The sequence below is a fragment of the Chelonus insularis genome, unplaced genomic scaffold, assembly GCF_013357705.1.
Source record: "Chelonus insularis isolate UGA/USDA-ARS -01 unplaced genomic scaffold, ASM1335770v1 scaffold_277_pilon, whole genome shotgun sequence".
Lineage (NCBI taxonomy): Eukaryota > Metazoa > Arthropoda > Insecta > Hymenoptera > Braconidae > Chelonus > Chelonus insularis.
The window spans coordinates 2,342,125-2,364,507 of NW_023276791.1; the positions used below are offsets into that span (position 1 = coordinate 2,342,125).

Genomic DNA, 22,383 nt, shown 5'->3' on the forward strand with positions numbered 1-22,383 from the left:
TGAGTCATACTAAATTAATTATAAGTTAAAGGTAATTTTCATATTTTTTTACAGATTATGAAATATAAATTTTACGAATCATAAATTGTTTAAAATAATAAGTTTCTTTTGTTAATCTTTTGTAAATATCCATATACAAAAATATTGATGAAAATTGATTTAAATATACTTATTATTATTTATAATGAAGTATAAAATGTAACAAAAATAAAAAATGTTAAAAATCAACATCATTATGTGTTTTATATTGACAAAATATTTCGAATAAAATCCAAATCAATTATCGTGGGTACATAAAATCATAAAAATAACAAGTACCAAGATTTTGAGACTAATTGTTTCATATTTATTATACTGATAAATTACTCAATCAAATTCAAGAAGTATTTAGATAAGATGTATATTTTTTGTTTTAAGTTCGTACAATACTTTTTAAACTTAAAATAAATATTATATTAACAATGTAATTTTTGAATAAATAAATTTCTTGAGCTATTCACCTGTACACCCACCATGTCATTTCAATTATGGCAAACAAACAATAGTGAGCAATAAATATCAAACCAGAGTTTCTATTTTAAATCATTTTTACAACTTTTTTAAACTTATCAGTACGGTTTTTATATATAAAAAAAAATTACGTTGGCTCCATCATAATTCTATTGGAAAAATAAATAATAAAAAGTAATCAGCATAAACAGTGTATTTTCAATCCAATAGTTATATTTTTTAATTCAAGAATTTATTTTTACAATTGTTTTTAAAACTGTTCTACTAATTTTTTTTGTAATCTGTTGTTTGAAAATTTTATTTTCCTACTACTTAATAAAGTAAATAATATTTTTCTATTATTCTTTCTACATTGGTGAAATCTTAATTATCCATATTCTTAACTAATTTGGATTAAAGAAGAAAACATTTACAACTATTGGAGTAGTCTTGTGACAAAACTAACAAGAGAAGTAAAAAAAAACATTTGAACTTTATTAATGTGAGAAGTTTTTTAATACGATATAAACAATTAATTGAATATAAAAAAAAAATTCATTGATTACTTGAAAACTCTATTTTTCCATCAATACTTTGAGGATTTGTGCATCATTATCACTATCTATGGGTCTAGAGAGATAAAAACCTAATCTAAAACGAGCAAAAAATGAAACGAGAAAAAAGAGCTCTTGAAAGACATAAAAGAGTCTTTAATTATTTTAACAAAAAAAGTATCTTTGTACATAGTAAAGAAGTTAAATAATTCAGTTAAATGAAATTAGAAATAAAAAAATAAAATATGTATAAAGTATACAGTTAATTAATGATATGTTATTTTTACTTCTCTTGTTTGAACATAAAATGATTAAATTAAATATAAATGTAATACTTTTTGATTGTAAATTGACTAAATAAGTATATGAGCAAATTATTCTACGTAAGAGAAAGCTCATTAACAAATCATGCTTAAATTCAGTAAACCATAGTCTGAATGACTTTCAAATATGAATTATGAGTATGGTGTCATAAGAAAAGTCAAACTATACTTATTGAAAATTTTTTCATAACTATAATGTTGTATTTGGTAACTTTAAGTTATTAATCCTATATTTATTATATGTATGTATGTATGTATATATATACAAGGTGTCGAATAAATTTAAATTAAAATAAGTAAGAAATAATCATTAACATTCGCATAAAAAGTATCTTAAAAATGATGTAGTACATGTACTGCAAATTCAGGAGCATAGTAAGAAGTAAATTAAATTTCTTATTGTATTGGAATGTTTTTTACATCTTGAATTTGCAGTGTTAGCTTATGGATTATTATACAACTATTTCATACTGACTTTATTAGTATCGTTTGATAAAAATTTATGGAATGGGAGTAAGATAATCAATATGTGTGTTTAATTACATTATGTTCACACTGTGTATCTTGTCACAATTTTTGCTTTGAGCTCTAGTTTCATTGTTGTGTTTTCCATTCTATCACAAGAAGACTTTTTATTAAAAACATTATTTTTCAAAGCTTAGAACTGATACAAAAAATTGAAAATATGAAGCTAAAGTTCATTGTTTTAGTGCAATTATATTCACTACAACTTTTATATGTAATTTATTTTTTTACAATTCAAATAGTCATCGCTATTATACTTTTCTCTTTGAATAATGAAATATTTTCTTTTCATCATGATGATAAAAATGTTTTTAACAATTATTGTACTATAGAGGATATCAAGCAAAAAATTGAAAAAGAAACAAATAAAATTTGAAACACAATAAAATTTAGGATTCTTACATTAAAATGTAGTATACTTTTGTAATTTATAATATTAATAATGTATAAAGTTAATAATTATTGTGTTTTTCTTATCAGCATTTTCATGAAAAGAAAATATTTTAACATGAAAAACTTTAATTGATCTTATTTTTCCATTATTTAATTATTATACAGCCCTGAAATTATTTTTTTTTATTACATTATGCTTGAAATAATAATATTTATAACAAAAATCTTCTTTAAACTCCCTAAAATAAACATCATCATCTACTTTATTCGCAAAATACGAATAATACTAGCGTCTAAGTTTTCTATTTTCACAAAACACTATTGAAAATAAACCAATCATTTTGATATATTATTAATTCACAAAATTCAAACAAGTGCGTTAGAATCCATGAATTCTATCACAGATTAGTCAACTACTATATTTTTGAATTATATTAAGGCGTTAAGTAGTAGACGCCAGCAAAAAGTAGTTTATTTTTCATTATTCATCGTTTCATATGATCATCATAAATATTTTAATAAAAAATCCTGGGACAGTAACATTTTACTAAAAGTTCTAGTTGACAGCAACACTTGAAAAAAATAAAATAAAAATATAAGTAAAAGTAAAGATGATCAATTAAAACTGATCATTGTGAAAGAAATACCCGTATTTCATTTTGTAATGACAAATTAATTGGAGAAGTTAGAAAAAAATATATAAATATATCATAATAAAAACAAAAAGCAGTCTTGCATATCATTTAATCAAATCCACACTGAATTCTTGAGATTAAATATGATATTATTCTTTAGATGATATTGAAAGTGATTCTCGACTATTTTCACTAGAGTAATTAGGAAGCACAAGTGATCCAGTAGCTTCGAGACTCAAAAAACCCGTCGGTGAATTACTGCTGCTTCTAGTATCTCCAACTTGTGATGAAGATGAACATCCTGTTGCAGTGTCACAAGATATCAAGCCTTCTTTCATACGTTTTTTTTGTTTCATTCGTCGATTTTGAAACCAAATTTTCACTTGGGTTTCATTTAATTGTAAAGCTGATGCTATTTCAATACGTCGAGCTCTGGTTAAATACTTATTGAAGTGAAATTCTTTTTCTAATTCAGTTAATTGTTTATTCGTAAAATTCGTACGACCTGTATTATTAAAATTCGCTGATATTCCACTTACAGATGTACTTGGACAACTAGTAGATGTTGATAGCGATGTGTAATTCGGAATCACGGTAGGATTATTTATAGATATGCTCCCATACTCCATACCTACTTGATTGTTTTTATTACCTATAACAAAAATGATAACAAACACATCAAGAAGTTGCATTGTTTTTAAGTCATATAAAAATGTTATACTTATCAAATTTTTAAAGTTATCATTTTATAGATCATTGTCTTAGATGAATGTGATGCATTATATGATGCTGATAACATTATCCAGCTTATTGGTGTAATTAAATTTATTTAAGCACTCATGGATTTGATGGTTATATGAGATTGAAAGATTTCAAAATATTTATTGTTTTTGCCAGGCTCAAAAGAGACTAAACCACCAACTTTTATTGACCTTTTATATTTCTAATATCACTTAAAATAGATTTTATTTAACCATCGTCCACATTCATATTCATTCTATACCATTTTAAGGTAATTCTATACTTTGAGTTAATCCAAACCCCCTGTACACAGATATAATCTTACGTCATCTGTGAAGTTATCAAAGCTTTCAGTCTTAAATAATATTTGAATTGCACATCTCTTTCTCTTCAAGAAGAAAAACTGCTTATTTTCAAATCGGAATATCAACTTTCCAATAGTGTTATTAACATAATTTATTTTATCACTATTTTTCAATCTCGTAAGAAAAATAATAATTAATTATAGAGTGAAATTAAAATGTTATAATTAAAAACCATTATTATTATTTTTTCATCAAATTTCTGATAAATTGAATGAATGTGAATTTAAATATAACTGACAATTTCTGCGATAAAACAGGTTAGGTTAGAATCTAGATGACATATCAACAAAGCTTATTGGTATATTATTATATTTTACTTTAATGACTGATGGTAAAAAATAATAAGCTATTTTCATATATTTCTAGAAGTTATTTTCTAGTCTGTCCCTGAACTTGGACACAAAATCTTTGTAACCCGCAATCTAACAATGAGAAAACATAGAAAGAGACAATCTTATGTTGCATGAAGGGTTTTTAGTAAACTCGTGAGTGAACGGCTGATATCTAACAAGGGGATCTGAGGACTGCTTGCGTGTTTTGAACTGGCCACTGAACCTACGCCTGCTGGCCAATCTATCCCCTCTTCCTCTTTACCCTCTCACATAGTCCACGTGTTTTACTTACGTCCTACAGTGATTTTCATTTCCTCGAGGTTTCATCGGTCAGTTAATAGTAAGTATACACATATAAGTACTTTGATACATAAGGCTTTGAATTTCTTTCTTTTTTTTTTTTTAATTATAGTCCTAATTAGATGAGACAGAAAAAATGTTTCATTTTTATTTTGAATAAAAAAAGGTGTTAGGCTATGTTTACAATATTTAGGAAACGTTTTAGTCATATCAGAGTTTTTAGATAACACTTTTTTCCAGGGTATGTAATTTTATTCGGTAAATTCGGACATGAGAGCTTCAATCAACTTGGAGTAGAAAAAAAATATTTGGAAATATTGAAATTGAATTTTTTTTCAACTAAAATTATTATTCATGAAATTAATTTTTAGTCATAATAAAAGATTAGTGATTTAAAAAAATTCTTTTTAATATATGTAAAAAAAAAAACTGTGTTGTAAAAAAATCAATAATTGATAATGAGATTTAATTAAATTTTTAATTTGCATAAAATTGACATTTGATCTTTTTTTTGTTTATTTCAATTAAATTTGTTACTATCTCGTTTTCAATTAAGGTTATTAAAGTTTACCATAAAATCCTTTCAACTTTAGTAATAGCATATAATCATTACTTAAAAAACTACTTTGAAATGAAAATCATCAAAAGTTGTTAATTTATTTAAAACTTTCTAACTAAATATAAAATAATTTGATTGCAATGCATGCATACGACATATTTCGAGTTATTTATACACAAATACCCTTGTTGAATATTATTTTTTATCTGACAGATGATTAAAAATTTTCAATAACCAATAAAAATAATCCAACTATTCTATTGGGACTCAAATAATTAAAGATTCTTTTATTCAACATTTCTCTTTTATTTTTGTTTTTCAAATATTCTATTCAACTGTGTAAATACTGTATACAAAATTATGACTATAATTTAAAAAAAAAAATAGTGCTATGAATAAATTAACATGAGTTATGGAAAATTATATTCATAAACATCATTTAAGTTGATTTGCACAAAGAGATTTAATCATCGCATTTAAAATAAAGTCTTTTAAATCATTTAATCATTCAGTAATAATCATAGATAAACGTATATTTGTCCAAATAAACGAAATTAATGTTTGTAAATGGCTTTGTTGTAAAATTGAGGTTAAAAATACTGGCACGAAAGGTGAAAAGTGGAAAATCAATGAACGACGAAAGCCTGGATTTAACTATAGTTCTACAATATTTAATTATTGAAGGTAAAAAATTTTCAAAAAGATTATTAATATAATATAAATCCATCTTGTAACATAAAAAATTACAATGTTCTAATTCTAATAATCAATTAATTAATATATATATCTTTTTCAGAATGTAACAATCACTGGATAATCAAGATGTTGATCTTTCACTTCTGTAAATACATGAGATTTATAATTCATGAGATGAGCAAGAAAGCTGACCAATTTTCAGGGAAACCCTTTCTGTTGGTTTTTTTAATTTTAAATTACACGTATAGCATGAATATTTGACAACAATACTAGATAATTACAACATATGAATATTTAACTTTTGGAGTGCATGTTTGGTTGGTTTCACCCCATCAGATAATCAAGATTTAAAGATAACTGGTAAATTCCACCCCATACTTAGAGGAAAAAAGTTCTATCATTTTCACAGAATTTTCAATTAATGAATTTCATGAACTTCATGAATTAATAAACCTCAAGATAATCTGCCAGTTTTAAGTAAAAATTTATTTTAATTCAAGAAATCAATTTTAATCTTTTTTTTTGTTCTTTTTCTTGGTATTGAATAATTTATAATTGAAGGATAAAGAAAAAAATAGCTTTGAATAGCATAATGCACCATAAAGAAGTGCTTTTTCCTCAACATTGGCACCTTTCTGCTCATCAAAAAATATAATTGAAAATACAATTTTCAATTTAAGTCTGGCATACATCTTTATTCTTGTAAAAAATATCACTGTTAGTCTAATCTTGACGGGAAAAATTCCATTGATGAAGAATTTCTCATCCATTTATTCCCCTAATCTCGTCGTATGGAGTGTCATTGAGGGAAGAAAAAGAAATCGAATTTGGTATATGATAGATATGATAGATCGGGGGTCAAAGCTTGACAACATTTCGTTCTAAGGGGTTGGCCTAACCTTGGAACGTATGTGAAAGCTTCTATAGAGAACAAGAGAAGAGAAGAACGGAGATGGATGCAAGGGCGAGAAAAGATGGGAATATTGGCCAATCCTAAGCGGTTACCAAGTCAAACTTTATTATTGTTTCATGCTCCGCCCTATATTTTTTTTTCTGTGATGTTTAACGAAAATTATTGAAACTAGTTATTTCTATTACTCAACATATAGAACAAAGATATTAGAAAAATTGCCAATCATTGCTAAAAATATTTATATTAATAATATAAGCGTTGCATTAATCATTTTAATATATCTAACCACCTTGATATTTCTTTTCTTCGAAATAAATATTTGAATCAATAAAAAAATGACTTTGGGTTGTAATAAGTTATCTTAATCTAAATCTTGCCTTCAGGAATTGATGAAATATTATAAAAAACAATTCAGTGCTATAATTATTGTAATTAATGTAAATTAATCTTTGATTTCTTTAATGTCATGAATATTATTCTAAAGTTTTGAAAAATAGTTGAGTATAAAAATAAAATATGCTAATAAAAACGATTCAAAAGGCAATAATGAATGCATTAATTTTTATCTAAACATTTTCCAAAACCTCAAGCTTCTTAGTCTTACAATGCATATTGTGAAATGTATATCACACCCACTTGCATAGTTTTGAGCAAAGTTAAAAATTACTGATGCTAAATATCAGCACAATATGACTGAGAAGCATTCATCTTGATATCTAACTAGGTTTTTATTTTATTTATGCTGATCTAGATCAGCTATGGATAAAAGCTTTTATCCAAAAAGAGGCTAATGATTATGTTGTAAAGTCAACAATTGAAAAAACATTACAGGATCAGTTTAACTTATTAGACTGTTCAATTGTACATTCTAGTTGTTCATGTTACCAGTGAGATATATCACTGTATATCAATGACATAATGTTTTCTACCGAAAATTATAGCATGTAAATTATGCAAAACCTACTTGGAATGTTATAGAATTGTATAAAGATCTGATGATTGTTATTAAATAAAATAATTTGTTAGATGACCCTGAGAGTCAAGATAGTATCCAATGATTAGTTTTAATTAGAAAAGTTACCTGATAGATTTTCTATTAATTATAAAGCCAATTATATTATACTTTGATGAATAACTTTTTTTGGAGTCTAGATAATAAAGATCTTATTTTCTAAAATAGATATTTGGCTTTCTGTCGCTACCAGTTTAAAACTTCTCTTGGTGATTCATTTTAAGGTATATACGTACACTGTCAAAGTCACTGAAAGTCAATTTTAACTTTGACGATGAATAATTTGATAAAAAAGCAGACTGTACGAAAATTGAACAAAAAAAATAATAATTAAAAAGCAAAATAATGTAACAAAAATTTATTTAAATAATTAACGAAACATTTTCTGCATCTATTTTTGTTCACCAACCATTATTTCATTCATTAAAATTAACCAATTATCCCCCTTAGAAAATATTTTCTTTATGAAATAATTAATATTGAAGGTTTGAAATGACCAATTTAAATAATAATTCTTAAGGAAGCTCGATAAAATAATCGTTAATCCAGAAATGATATCAAAATGAAAAACGTCAATAAACATATTATCATCCAACATACATTTTCTATATAAATATATGATAAAAAAATACATAAAATTTTTTCGATCAAATTATTGATGTGATTATAATCGAAATATTGACGCGATGTTACTGTTATTATTATTTTGTCAATGAAACGACTCATCCGCAATGATTATCTTGACTTGCACAACGTCGAGAAGCTGCCAAGATAACAAGCAGAGTCTCCTGGCTCAGTTAACATTTTAATTGACTTAACGCATCCACGTCAACTTTGTCTTAGGGATTCTGATTGGCGCCACTATGTCGTGTAACTTATTTTTTTATAATCAAGTTAGATAATTATAATTTCTTGCTCTCACATAGGTCTCTTATCTAAGTTACAGCAACCCTAACAATATCCAACTCCAAAAATATTGCTAACAAAATTCTCCAATTCTCAGAAAGACATCTTCTAGTAAACAAAGCAGTAAAGCCCAAAAGAATCCAATTGACCAATTGAAAAATACTTGAAAAATAGCCAAGAGATAAATGAATTGTTCAATCAATCAAGTAATAATTATTGATGCTCACCAATAGGCTTAGGAACATTTCTCTTGACTTGCATCCATTTATAAGTTGGCACTTGACTTGTTTGCTGTTGTTGTGATTGCTGCTGATGGAGAATATGACTTTGCATCCGTCGTTGATGATATTGATGAACTTGAGAATGAATCGAGTGGCCTGTAGGTTGTTGAAGACCAGGACGATATGACCTGAGATCGGAATTTTTGTCATTATAATGTCCCGTCGGATGAGAAGGATATTCATTTTGTCTGAGTATAGTTGATATCTGGCTACTATGACGTAGAGTATCCTCCGGCGAGATCTCTTGGATATGATTAGAATTGCTAGTAGGTCGTTTATGATATTCACTATCGAAATGATGAGATTGACTAGATTGAGAGTGATTAAGCGGTTCGTAATCTGGCTTAGTATTAAGAGGAACTTGAACAATGGTCGTTTGCTGGTATACTCTCGAAGGAATCCGATGCTCGTCTCTACAGTCAACGTGTTCCACTTGATGATATACCGGATGATAAGAATCAACATGACATGACATAGTCTGCTGGCGGTGTTGACTAGCTGAATAGTTTGTGTAATCCAGATTGGTGTAACTGAGACCATTTTCAGATGATATAATTGGTGTACCATCTTCATATAAAACAGCCCCTGATGGTGAATAAAATGTCTGTGGTGAAGTACCTGAGGAATTGGACTCTGTCGCCAGGTAAACTTCTGAAGATGATGAATGTGGTACAATACTTGATTGAGGATAGTAATGCTGATTGGTTAACTCTGCTGAGCTTAATACTGATCCATGTTCATCTGGTGATGTTGATGACTGGTGATGATTAGTTTGAAAGCTAAAATAAGAATCAGGCTTTCCATAACTTCCGGACATGCCCATGTCCATCGTCATCATCCTTACGGCAAATTAACAACATTAATTACGTCTTCTAATTCACGTAATTTTATCCAGCCACTTAACTAATATATCCAATGATCCAGTGAATCATCAAGTGTGCAGTCAAAACCATTAATGTCAAAACTTGAACATTACACTATTTTATTTTCATGTCACACACCATCCACCATATTCTCATTTTTACCTTCCAAGATAAGACTTTTTATTAAAAACTGCTTTAAATAAAAATAGAACAAAAAAGGTATGAGAAAGAGAAAAAATATAATCCACGTGTAAAATAATTTATTAATCACAACCTTTCGACTTCAACTCCTGAAGCGGACTGTGGCCTGGCGCAGGTGAGACCACTCGAGAGGACAGACACTCAGGGGATATCTCATCATCACATTTTTCTCACTCTCTCGTTTTTTCTCTATCTTTTTCTGTTTCACTGTTTAGTCGTTGGTATACCAACTTTCTCTATGACTCTCTTTCTCTTTTTCTTGCCTCTTTTCTCTCTACATCTTTCTCTTTCTTTTATTGCGTGCTTAGGAGAGACCCTTGTTCTCATGTGCAAAGCCACGCAATTGGGCGTGTCCTGGTCAATGTCACGTGACCATGAGGAGGCGTTAACAACCAATGAAGAAAAGCTGCTTGTTTCCGCATCCACCGTCCGCGTGATGGATAGTACATTGCCCGTGCTTTACTTATTTTTATCTATTGTGCTGCAGTTGATACTTATCATACGATATTTGCAATGAACGATAATACATAATTTTTGATATATCAATAATTTTATTAAACAATTGCAAATATTTTCATGATCATTTTGCCTGTTGCACTTTTACCTGCAGGTCAAAGTTATAAATTTGAACCCTTATAAGTTACATCTTAAGATTGTGGTTTCATGCTGAATATATATATATATTACCATTTATAATTTGATTGATTATAATAATTATTTTTTAGTGTCACTGAGAGCTTAATAGAGTGACAAATTGTTCTTTTAAAATGAGTCAACTGAAACTAGTCCAAATCTAGTATAAATTTTCTAGTTTTTTGGAATAATACGGTTTTCCGGGAAGTTAAATACTGAGAAAAAACTATGGATTAACTAAATTATTTAAAATATTTATAATTTAGAAAATTTTAATAATAATATGAACATTCACATATGGAATGAAGTTTGAAAAATATTGGAAAAAATGAATTTTTAAGTAGTAAAAGTCAACGTCAATATTGCCAATCACATTGAGAGAAATATATAGTTGGATTTACTATTAATAGTTTGAAAAGGACTCAACTATTTTATGTTAAATGAGAAATTAAGATAGGATTGTAAATTCAACTATGGGACTCAACTATTATTTTTTAGAGTACATTCATGACTTTTATAAAAACAGTCTGTTGGGCTGGAAAATTTTTGGAGTAAACATTGTTCTCATATTTTGGATGTATAAAGAACGAGTTATAGATCTAATAAAAATTAATCGAACAAATAGATAAAAATTGATTTCAAGTTCGTTAAATATTAGTCTGAATGAATGATTTAGTTTGGAGTAATTTTTACTCCAAAATGGATAATGTTTTTTTTTTATTTTATTATTATATATATTATCACACTAAATAGGTATCTTTTTATTTTCCAAATCTTTTAAATCAACTTAAGTTCATCTAATCCTAATTATAGCCAACATCCATGACAAATTTTGATTTTCGAAAGTATGATATTTTAATTATTCAAACAAACATTTCACTCTGATTCTATTTATTTGATGAGCAATAGGAAATATTACATTTATACTGCAAATCAAAGTGTATTCTTGTAATACATCTAAATGTGTTAAATATGACGTCACCCATTTGATTAACATTTTAGTCACTTTTTACACGCATAGAAACGCATTAAAAGTGACTGCAATGTTAATCAAATGGGTGACGTCATATTTAACACATTTAAATGTATAACAAGAATGCACTTGAATTTACAGTATACATGTAAAAATGATGCACTTAGATTTGGAGCATAGCCATCATTGGTACTCCAAAACCTTTCCTTTAGACACATTTATTGAAATCACCAAATTTTTTTGGGTATTTAATATTAAACTCATCTTCACTGACTCTTTAAAAATGTAAAAAAGACTAGTCTTCATGAAGCCTTTTTATTATTTGACAAATCAAAATCTCCTTTGTAATCTTGACATGATCAGAGTTGACTGTAAACTTCTCAGTAACTTCAACTCCAATATTCGGCCCAGTCATCAAAATGATATTTTCACATTTCTTTTGAAAAATTTCATTGTCAAGAAATGAGTAGATAGACGCAGTGTTTACTTTAGATTTTTATGTATAATATTTTCTGTTGAGTCTATTGAGCAAAAAAGCATTTTAGGGAGTGAGTTGTGCATACTGACTTACAGACACTTTTCAAACAAATAATAGACGCTTACGAATCCTCCTGGGTTTTGTCCTCTGTACCATCCTCTTCCTGAATTCTTCGGGGAGGTTTCCTTTCACCTACGTGTTTCCAACAAGTGAATTGTACCAGACACCAGTCTGTACACACTATTATTGTTTAGTGTGCATTAAATTGCAGGATTATAGGCGTGAGTATTTTATTTCAATTCTGAAATGCTTTTGTTCTTGACTTTTTGACTTTTGATCACTATCTGACATATTTACTTTGGATCATGACAATGACTATTTTAAACATCAGTCCAATGGTAAACAATCTATTTTTCTTTGTATTTTTTACTTGCAATAAAATTTGCATCAGTAAAGATTTAATTCCTTTTTTACTTCAAAATTTGCTGTTTTTCTTTTTATTTTATATTGATGATTATTTATCAATCATATTTTATATTTTGTGAATAGTACAGCCATTCTTTTCTGAATCATTTCAATAATTATACTGTTAGATCTGTTGTTAATAAATAAATTGTTTAGATGTAAATTTGAATATTTGTTGATAAAAATGTTCACAAAACTTTGATACATAATATGACATATGTATTGAAAATCATACGAAAATTTTGATTTTCTTGGCTCAAGTTATTTATCTATATTATTTTATTATTTTCTAATACTCGTTATTAATTATTATTGGCTATTCTTTATAACTATTCTATGTTATTTCCGACATTGTTGACGCTCATCTGGCTTATACTTTTGAATCTGGTTCATTATAAAATAACATAAAATAAAAAAATGTCTTTCTTCTTAACAATTTACTCCAAAAATAAATTTACGACTTCTTAATTCACTCCATTTGATAAAAATATCATATTCCTCTCATAATATCATTTTATTTTGTTATTAATCATTTTAATAAAATATAATTTTTTAAATTTCTATATTTTCGTATAATAAATAATCTAACCACAAGAATTTTTGCAACCATTTAAAAAACTTTATATTATGTAATTTTTTTAGTAAAATTTATTTGAATTGTTGCACTTTTCTGTGGTAAAAATGACTTTTTACAATATAAATGACATTCCTACATAAGCAATTGTAGGTAGAACTAAGAAATGACTGGCTTGATGTGTCTCGTACTCGTCTTCTTTTTTTTGCTTTTGGTTTTATTCGGCACCATGCTGCGTTTTGACGTGGGATGAGACACCTACATTGTCATTCTAAAGTCTCAGAAACGTCACGTTTGAGTGCCTTATTTTCCTTTATCTATTTTGGTCAGTGTACCTCTCTCGTTGATTTTTTTCTCCTTTTCTTACAATGATTTTTGTTTTCCAACAGGACTTAACTTATCATATATACGAAAACATTGGACATGAAGACCATTTATCTGTCTATATTACATCTCTATTCAAAATTATCATTAATTAACTTGTAACATGAACAACTAAAGGATCTAAAGATTAAAAAATGATCATTAATCTTCATAATCACTTAAAACTAAAAGTTTTAATGAGACAATTTGTTCAATTATCTTGGAAAAAATATCTGCAATTTTTTCAATTCTTATAAATAATCTTTGAAAATTAATAATAAATGTTTTTAACATGTTATAATTTAGTTATCTACATATAACTAATAAAGAAAATCATTATTATTATAGTAAGAAAGTAATTTAAAGAATCTATACTTGTTCAGTTTTTGAAAGCAGAACAGCACCTTCCGTTCGAATGTGAGCAAGAAAAATATGGGATCTTGCAAGTTCACTGACAGAATGACACATTCCAAGATGACAGTAAGAAAAAGAGAGAAGAAAGAAATACTTTTGTCTCAAGAAACAGCAGGTAACTGATAAGACTGATAATTATAATATCATATTAATGCTGTATTAAAAATTTTTTAAATAACACTAATACTTTATTATTAAACTTTTATGTTTAAAAATAATTGTTGAGAAATATATTACTAAATGTAGGTTCAATAGTTCATTTAAAAAATATTTTTAGTTAGAAATATATCTGTGGTTTTCACTTGTGAATCATGTCTTTTAAAAACTGATCGAGATAACATTTTTTTCAGTAGATCAGTAAAACCTTCATTAAACTGATGAGTATATTTTTGTTAGATCTTTGATTAAGTCAGGATAAATTAAAAAAATTATGTAATACTAAGCCGTTTCTCTATAACTCATCTATATTTAATTCATGTTAAAACATTTTTTATAGCTTTTGTTGATTTATTTATAGTTTATTATTAAAAAAAAAAAATATCTGTTACCACAACTGCAATGTCATCTGCGTATAAGAGAAAATCATTTTTGCTTATTCATGTTTCCAAACATGATTTGAGCGGTTGATTCCTCTTGTATACACCAACCACAAAATGATACATTTACCTAAATTTTAAAATCATCAAGAAATCAATGGTTGAAACTCATACCTGAAAAAAATTATGCAAAAGAAATCAATTTGCAATAAATATGAATTCTTTTAAATGATAAAAAAAATTAAATAAACTTTTACCTTTCCAATAAGAATGTATTTTTTGTATCTTTATTCTCAAGAAGAGAAAATTCTCAGTAATGATACAATTAAAATATCTTTAAAATAATTATTTTGTTAAATGTCACATCCCTAGCAATCGATCTTTCACAGAATATCTTTTAATTTTCACCAGCTACTTTTCAAAATAATGTCATGAACGGCAATGTCTTTTTCGTCTTTTCCCGATATTTTCTTTCTTGACTTCCTTCTTTGTACACCAATCCTGGCAGGCATGAAAGTGAAAAAAAAAAAAATTCTTCGCATATATTCTTGCTATGACCACAATAGAGTCATCGATCATTTCGCACAAGAGTTTCCAATTGGTATTCTAAATGCAGGAACTACACTTTCTATAGAGATGATATGAGTGAACACAGTATGTAATCAAATGTGAAAACTAACATTTTGTATTAAATGTGAGGAAATGTATTCGATAGAGGAGCAATGAATCCTTCTGTAGACAACGTCAATTTTCAATGCTACTGATTCACAATAAAAGCTAACAGTTGGTTTAATTTTTCTGTTAATCCATTATATTATATTTCCAGTTAAACTCCCATTCTTTTCCTAATTTAATGCAGATAATTACCACCATTAGACTGATCGTCTTGAACGAATTGTTTCTTTAGTGATTTTGATGCTCTTGCTCACATCACAAACAATGAAATCAATGACAGAAATTTCTTCTTTTAATTTTCAATTAATCCAACATTAAGTTGAATATATTGCCTTCAAAATGAATGTCCTCGTTTTTAATAAATATAAATAATCTTAATTTATTGAAATAATTAAATGACTTTCCTGTTCCAAGTTTGTGGCAATTTTATTATTACTTTAAACATTGTGGATGATTTTTTGGTGATAGTTTTAATCATCTCAAAACCTTTTTTCATAATAATATGGATATAAAATTCTTCATTAACGTTTCATTGTAAATTTATATAAAAATTATATGTATCTTTTTCACATAAGCCATTTTCCTCGACTGATAATCATTTACTTTTTTTAAAAAAAGATAGCCGAAATTTTCTTTGGTTCTCATTGCAGACCAATTATCACAATGTAAGTAAAATATAAATAATTTTAATTAATTCACCAATTTCACTTTGCTAATTTTTTATTCAATTTTACTGGACAAAGTGTTGTAGTTGGTACTCAAAGCTCGTTTATTAGTACGTAAAAATGTGAGCTGGATAATTTTTTAAAACTTTTAATTTAATTTCCACTGGTTGAAGTGTAATTTCGCCTTACAACCCGCCATATCGTCTATGTTGTATCCATTGGTGAGGTTTTGGACATTTTATATACATCCATATACCTCGAGCTATGTAGAAAAAAGTAAAGGTGAAATAGCGTTGGAATAGAATGAAACAACTTGTCAATAAAGTTTTGTAGTTTAGTTTAGCTCGAGGCTTTTAGTTGCAACAGAAATCCGTTCCTTAGGGACAGATACATCAAGTTTGGACAACACGTCCTTCGACCAATACAGCAACTGTCATGGGACCGAGATCAACTAATACATATCTCCATGTGTATACGTGACATTCACGTACAATGCAACATATGCATTCAACTGCATACAAAATGTCTCGTTCCAGCTATCATAAATACCACCCATGGTATCCCAATACTTTGATGTGGTACCAGTATTTAAATACAACCAGTATGCCTTGAATACCTTAAATATTGTCATTAAAAAGAATACATATGATGCTGAACAATGATCTAATTCAACATAATTTTGAGGTTATTTTTTGACTTCAAAACTTCCACTTCACCTAACCAAACAATGGAGCCGAAAAAAATTCTTTTGTAAGTATTCTGTATGAAAAAAAAACCCTTTTGATAACTTCGGTATTTAATTTACACTTTTTTAAGTATAAAATTCATAAGTCGTTGTCATTTAATATTATATAATATGCTTCTAGAGCTTTCAACTTCGGAGACTTCAATTCATAAACGCGACGTTTGCATTCAATGTTCCAAACGTTTTAATTTTTCTGGTATCCATATTATTCACATAATAGAAGAAAATAATAATGGGTATGAAAATCAACACATATATATGAGTATATATACAGACATATATGTACAATACATTGGAATATAAATACATGGGCACATATAACTATATATGCACAATTTGTTTGCCAGGAATGCGGGAATGGAAAGTATAAAGTTCTAGGCCGATCCATCAAAACTGCATGTCAGTATCCATTAACACGCTCTTACTGTGTGTAACGTTCTTCACTTCTTCACAATGTCAATTTAGCAACGAAGGAAATTTTTTCTATAATTAAAAAGAAGCAGTGTGGACAAGCACAGCTGTCAATACGATATTAATAAGTTTATTTAACTGACTCTTTCTTATATTTTTTTTATGTATTAATTTTCTGATAAATAGTATTATTATTGTCAAATAATACTTGCATCTATATAATAGTATTAGTATAACATTAGGAATGGAAATGGCGACAGTCGTCCAAAACGATCAATCACTGAGCTGCCAAGCTTTTCCTGAGTCAAAAAAAAACTGGCTATATTATTTTTTTGTTATTGCATTTTTCTTACACTTTTTCCCATTTCTGACTTTTTCATTATATTTATGAAAATGGTAATCAATTTTGTTTCTTTCTGAGATGTAAAATATATTCATAATACGAATTGTTGATTTTTAGTCATTGCTTTTCGTGAACAAAAGTGTGAAGTGATCTTTTTTTCTCCTGAAAAAGGTATAAATCCGACTAGCTATAATCTTAGACATAAATCAGGTCATCATTTAAAAAAAAAAAAAATAATTTAAAGCTCCATCGTTTTATTCGCTTGAGAGAGCTTCTTCAGGTCAGTATCCCACATCAAGATTACATCATTAAAAAGCGTAAAAAATCCTTCTAATATTTTTTTCATTGTCTTTTGTTTATTTTTAATTAAAAAAAATGCAGTTTATATTTTATTTTTATTGTACAGATTTTGATGGGTGCTTTTATTGCTTCTATAAAGAAGAAGTTGAATTCTATGTGATATAAAATTTGAACAAATTCTGTCCGACGGATTTAAGAAGATTGAGTCTGAGTAAAATGTACCTTAAAACTTTACTTTAATTAATTTTGATATCTTTAAAACAATTGACCTTTAATTTAAAACAAAAACAATAATATATTACTGATAATTTTATATCAGTAACTATTGATAAGTGGAACTCTAAAACTAATCTGCTCCAAACTATTTAGAAGCCATTTTTGGAGTGAACTTGAGCCCCTCATAAATATTTACTAAAAATCAATAAATGATTTTACTAAATAATCACAAAAATAATTTAATTAACTTGAAAAACTTTGCTTATTTTGACTTTGATTTCAGGTAGTTATTTATCATTAAATAATTAAAAACTGTAATGATGGTATAAATAATTTTTTAATAACCAATTGATATTCTTTAAAAATTCTATAAATACTAAAAATTTTTTTTGATTTAAAGAATTACAGAAAAAAGTAAAAAGTCTTGCATTCAAGTGAAAAATTTTTTTTTCATCACTCGTCTATTAATCATTGAATTTTTAAAACAATACTAATTGCAAATAGGTAGTATATTAATAAAACACAAATTCAAATAATGAAGATTACTAGTAAACTCAGTACCAGTCACCCCTTAGCTCAGGGTGTTTATTCATTAACACTTCATGTTTCGAATGACGTATTTCGTAACAAACCTGTCATAATTATCATGCCACTTTTAATGCCCTCGCTTTCACCTAAGTTTGACGTTCCTACCATTCCTCTGACTGGCACATGTAGCACGTACATAAGATATCATAAATTTCACATACATATCACTGAAATTGACACCAAGTTTTTAATCTTCAGCATAAATACATACAAGGGAACCTACTCTATAACGATTTACATGACAAGATGGTGCACTTTAATTGAAGTATAAAACCTTCATTAAAAATAAAAACTCTACAAATAAGCTTAATAACTAATACCGTGAATAAAAATTTCAATTCCATTGGATTCATATCAATATCATAATTAAAACTTGAGAATTGGTATATTTAAATGTTAATGCGTCTATTCATGAACCTTCCTTTTATTTTTAAATATCTCATTTTAATTAAAGATCTCTATTTGAAACTAATATAGATGACTAACTGATTTTCTCCCTCTTTTGCACCCGCTATGTTAAACCGAGTAATCATAAAGTAATAGAGAGACCAGTGGTGTATAATCTGCACATAAAAGAGCATGTAGAATGCAATAAGTGAGTGATGGATTACAATTTAAAATCATTAAAAAATATTCAAAGCAAAGCCATTACTCATTACAGTACGATTCGCGTATGATTTTAATAAAATGTCTGGTTTTTTCTGTTACACACAATAGTTATTTAAGCACAATATGCTTATGATAATCATCTCATCTCATATGATGGTTTAATTTCCCATCCTAGCTTTTTTTAAAGCTAGAAAGATATTGCGTGTGCTATCCGTTACTTGTGGAAATATTTTAAAGACAGTCACAGTCTTCTTTCAATTCAATTAGGGATTCTTCAGTCTACTTTATGATCTATCATGTTCAAAGCCGCAGTTTATCACTGATATTTTCGACAAATTAGGATACTTGACTTTATAATGCTTATCCATATTTTACATGTATAATATGACGATGAAACTTTGATTGACCATTTTTTTATATTTATCTAGTTGTTGTCTAAACAAACATCTGACATGAATAAGAATCAGCATCCTATCTAAATCATTATTCATAATTATTTAGTCATAAACATTAGAATATTGATCAATTTTCCCTCATTAAAAAAATAATCAATCATTGCCATAAATCAGTTGATATTCTTTCAATTTATATAAAATTGAATATGACAAAAAAGCTAAATAACATAGACAGTTAAATTTGTCCATCTCTACATTCAACATCAAATAATTGATTATTATATTACTAAAAATTAGTTTTTCCATTTTTTTGTCTGTGATTAATATTAACTGTTGGAATATACAAACAAAAACTATATTCAAACGATGAAAGTTATTTCAACTCATCAATCCTTTGCCCACAATATTAACAAATATTTAAAACATTTACCAATTTGTTATTATTTTATATTTGGTGGCTTTACATTTCGCCAAGTCCAAACAACATTCCTGTATTCATTTTGATTGTGCTGTTCTCTGTGCTTGGCTACCCCTCTCTACTTTCAATGCAAAGTACCAATTATTTTTATTCGATATTCTGGTAGATTACAATCAGTGGATAATAACAGCGAAGGGTAGAATGGACAGTGAGTCAGTTAAATATTCGGTAAGTAATGCAAAGTCATTATAAGTTGGGTAAAATATGTAAATAAAATAGTACAAAAAAGCTACTGATAACACACTATAACAGAAAAAAGGTATGATTATCATACTATTACCTAGATTAGTTGACTTATAACATTTTTCCAATAAATTTATTTATAAAATTCTTTTAGAATAACATTAGAATAATATTAATTCTTCTAAACAAAGTATGCTTACTTTATATTTGAAATAAAAGTCATAATCCTGTGTATCAAAATAAATCAGTTTTATTTTTTGCAATAAATGACAATGAACTCTGAATAAACAATAACTATTTGCAAACACTTTTAATAAAAATGGAGGACTCTGTAAAATTATTTACTTGATTTGAATAAAGATAAGCTTTGATACTTTATGAATCCCATGATTCAGTAAATGGCATGAAGAAATCTATCTTGTCTTGATGTGGATAGCATGGATTCCACCAATCTAAAACTTTATAATCAACCACTTGGCTAAGAGTTATTGTATGAGTTGGTGTTTTTGGTATATAAGTACTTCCAAAGTTTAAAGTGATTCGATGGTATTTAAATCCTGGTGATAGATCTACTTTTACCGATTGAAGAATTAATCCAGCCACAAGTGGAATCATTGCGTAATTAATACAAGTGACCTAATGAATATATTAGAATTAGATTTTTTTGAAAATTTAATGCTACTATTCTTTAGAATATTATTTAGAATTTTCTAATAACTCACTCTTAAAATTCGACAGTTTTCTTCCGGATTTTTCCAAACATCATCAAACGAATAATTATCATCAGATACGATATCACAGTCCCAACTATTTATATTTTCTATTCTTGAATAACTACGTCGATCAGTCACTTCTTCAAGTTTAAAATAAAAATACCATCGATTCTCAATACTCTAAATGAATTTTTCCACATTAGTTATAGCTACGTAAATCTTTAAACGATTAGAATATTAAAAAATAACATTATTTTTATAACCTTATGCCACATTAAATTACACCGCCTTTTTACAAGAGTATGGGGTTGATCCTGATCTAAATAAGGCCTGTTTACTTTCTTCAAGGACGAAAAATATGTGTAATGTAATGTTCGTATAACGTAGGCTCGCAAGCCACATAATTGGACCATAAATTCAGGCTTCAATTTTTCTGGTAAATTAGGTACTGGTTTGTAAAATCTGAGAATAAAATAATTTATAGATTTAAAAATAATAATGAAAGCATATTGAAAATTTGTAGAAAAGTAAGAAAAATACAATACCGTTTGTACAGAGAAAACCAAAATTTACCAGTTTGTACTACATAATATGAGCTTTTGCAAATACTTGCGAATTTTCCAACTGCTTCTGGTTGAATATATTCAGAAATAAGAAACCAAATATCTAGTGGATACTCCATGCCTACAAGTATTCATTGTTAGACAATTTCTTATTTACTTATTGTACATTAATAAAATTAATTCCACATACCTGATTCATCTTTTGAAACACTCAAAGCTTGCTTCTTTTTGGCTTTTGATCGTTTGCTCATTTTTATTTTTGTGCAAATAATTATCAACAATGAAATAAATTATTTTTTTAATTGTTTTTCAGGTAAATAATAATTTGGATATTTTATTTATCAATAAATAAATGTATGTCCTTCAAAATTTCATAATCATTTTTTAGTGAATGATGAAAAGTCAATAATCACACACATATATTAATATTCTGTGTAGAAAAAACTTTGGACTCTTAAGCTAAAAAAATATTTTCGAAGATTTACGATGTTCTTACTGTTCATGTTTTTCAATTAAATCGTTCATTATTGTTTTGATGAAAACATCATGTGCATATTTTGGATGATTTAACCAAAAATATTGTCATTAACTTCAGTGATTAATCTAATAAAATAATAGCTAAAAGAAAGGTATTGATTATTGCATTAATAACTCATAGACGACAATACAATGTAACTGTTATTTAATAACAAATAACTGAAGTATAAAAATATGTTATACCTTCAAAAATTTTTGGATCATGTATAAACATCGCTCATTTACTACAGACTACATGACAGCAGAATCATGGATTTTCTTGTAATATTTTAAAGATAAACAATCTTTTTAGACAATATTCTAATAGCTGATGTAATGTTTTTCAAGACATTAAACGAGAATGAAATGACAACAATCAGAATATTCAATCATGACAACACGACACATCTCCAAAATATACAGAGATATACAACGCTAATGGTTTTACGTATGAATTTC

General features: G+C 27.3%; 2 protein-coding genes and 1 long non-coding RNA gene across 3 annotated transcripts; 1 reads left to right on the forward strand and 2 right to left on the reverse strand.

Moving 5' to 3' along the window:
* Positions 1-3,068: 3,068 nt before the first annotated feature.
* On the reverse strand, positions 3,069-10,065 carry LOC118073240 (homeotic protein labial-like). Its single transcript, XM_035093617.1, has 2 exons — positions 8,971-10,065; positions 3,069-3,571 (listed from the first exon to the last, which is right to left on the reverse strand). The coding sequence occupies exons 1-2, from the start codon at positions 9,860-9,862 to the stop codon at positions 3,069-3,071; spliced, it is 1,395 nt and encodes a 464-aa protein (XP_034949508.1). The 5' UTR covers positions 9,863-10,065.
* Positions 4,527-7,036, forward strand: LOC118073241 (uncharacterized). The gene is made up of 3 exons (XR_004691085.1): positions 4,527-4,697; positions 5,806-5,900; positions 6,013-7,036. It is a non-coding gene; the product is annotated as an uncharacterized lncRNA (long non-coding RNA).
* A 10,301-nt stretch (positions 10,066-20,366) lies between the features above and the next one.
* On the reverse strand, positions 20,367-22,370 carry fsd (fates-shifted). The gene is made up of 6 exons (XM_035093711.1): positions 22,129-22,370; positions 21,599-22,026; positions 21,391-21,529; positions 21,109-21,307; positions 20,855-21,025; positions 20,367-20,768 (listed from the first exon to the last, which is right to left on the reverse strand). The coding sequence occupies exons 2-6, from the start codon at positions 21,657-21,659 to the stop codon at positions 20,508-20,510; spliced, it is 831 nt and encodes a 276-aa protein (XP_034949602.1). The 5' UTR covers positions 21,660-22,026; positions 22,129-22,370; the 3' UTR covers positions 20,367-20,507.
* Between the last annotated feature and the right edge of the window lie 13 nt (positions 22,371-22,383).

Excerpts from the sequence above, each read along its gene's own strand:
- LOC118073240 (XM_035093617.1), bottom strand. The coding sequence starts at position 9,862 with ATGATGACGATGGACATGGGCATGTCCGGAAGTTATGGAAAGCCTGAT. Across the intron at positions 3,572-8,970 it reads AAATGTTCCTAAGCCTATTG|GTAATAAAAACAATCAAGTA; the intron begins GTGAGCATCAAT and ends TTTTTGTTATAG.
- fsd (XM_035093711.1), bottom strand. The coding sequence starts at position 21,659 with ATGAGCAAACGATCAAAAGCCAAAAAGAAGCAAGCTTTGAGTGTTTCA. Across the intron at positions 21,530-21,598 it reads TGTTTCAAAAGATGAATCAG|GCATGGAGTATCCACTAGAT; the intron begins GTATGTGGAATT and ends GAATACTTGTAG. Across the intron at positions 21,026-21,108 it reads GTAATTTAATGTGGCATAAG|AGTATTGAGAATCGATGGTA; the intron begins GTTATAAAAATA and ends AAATTCATTTAG.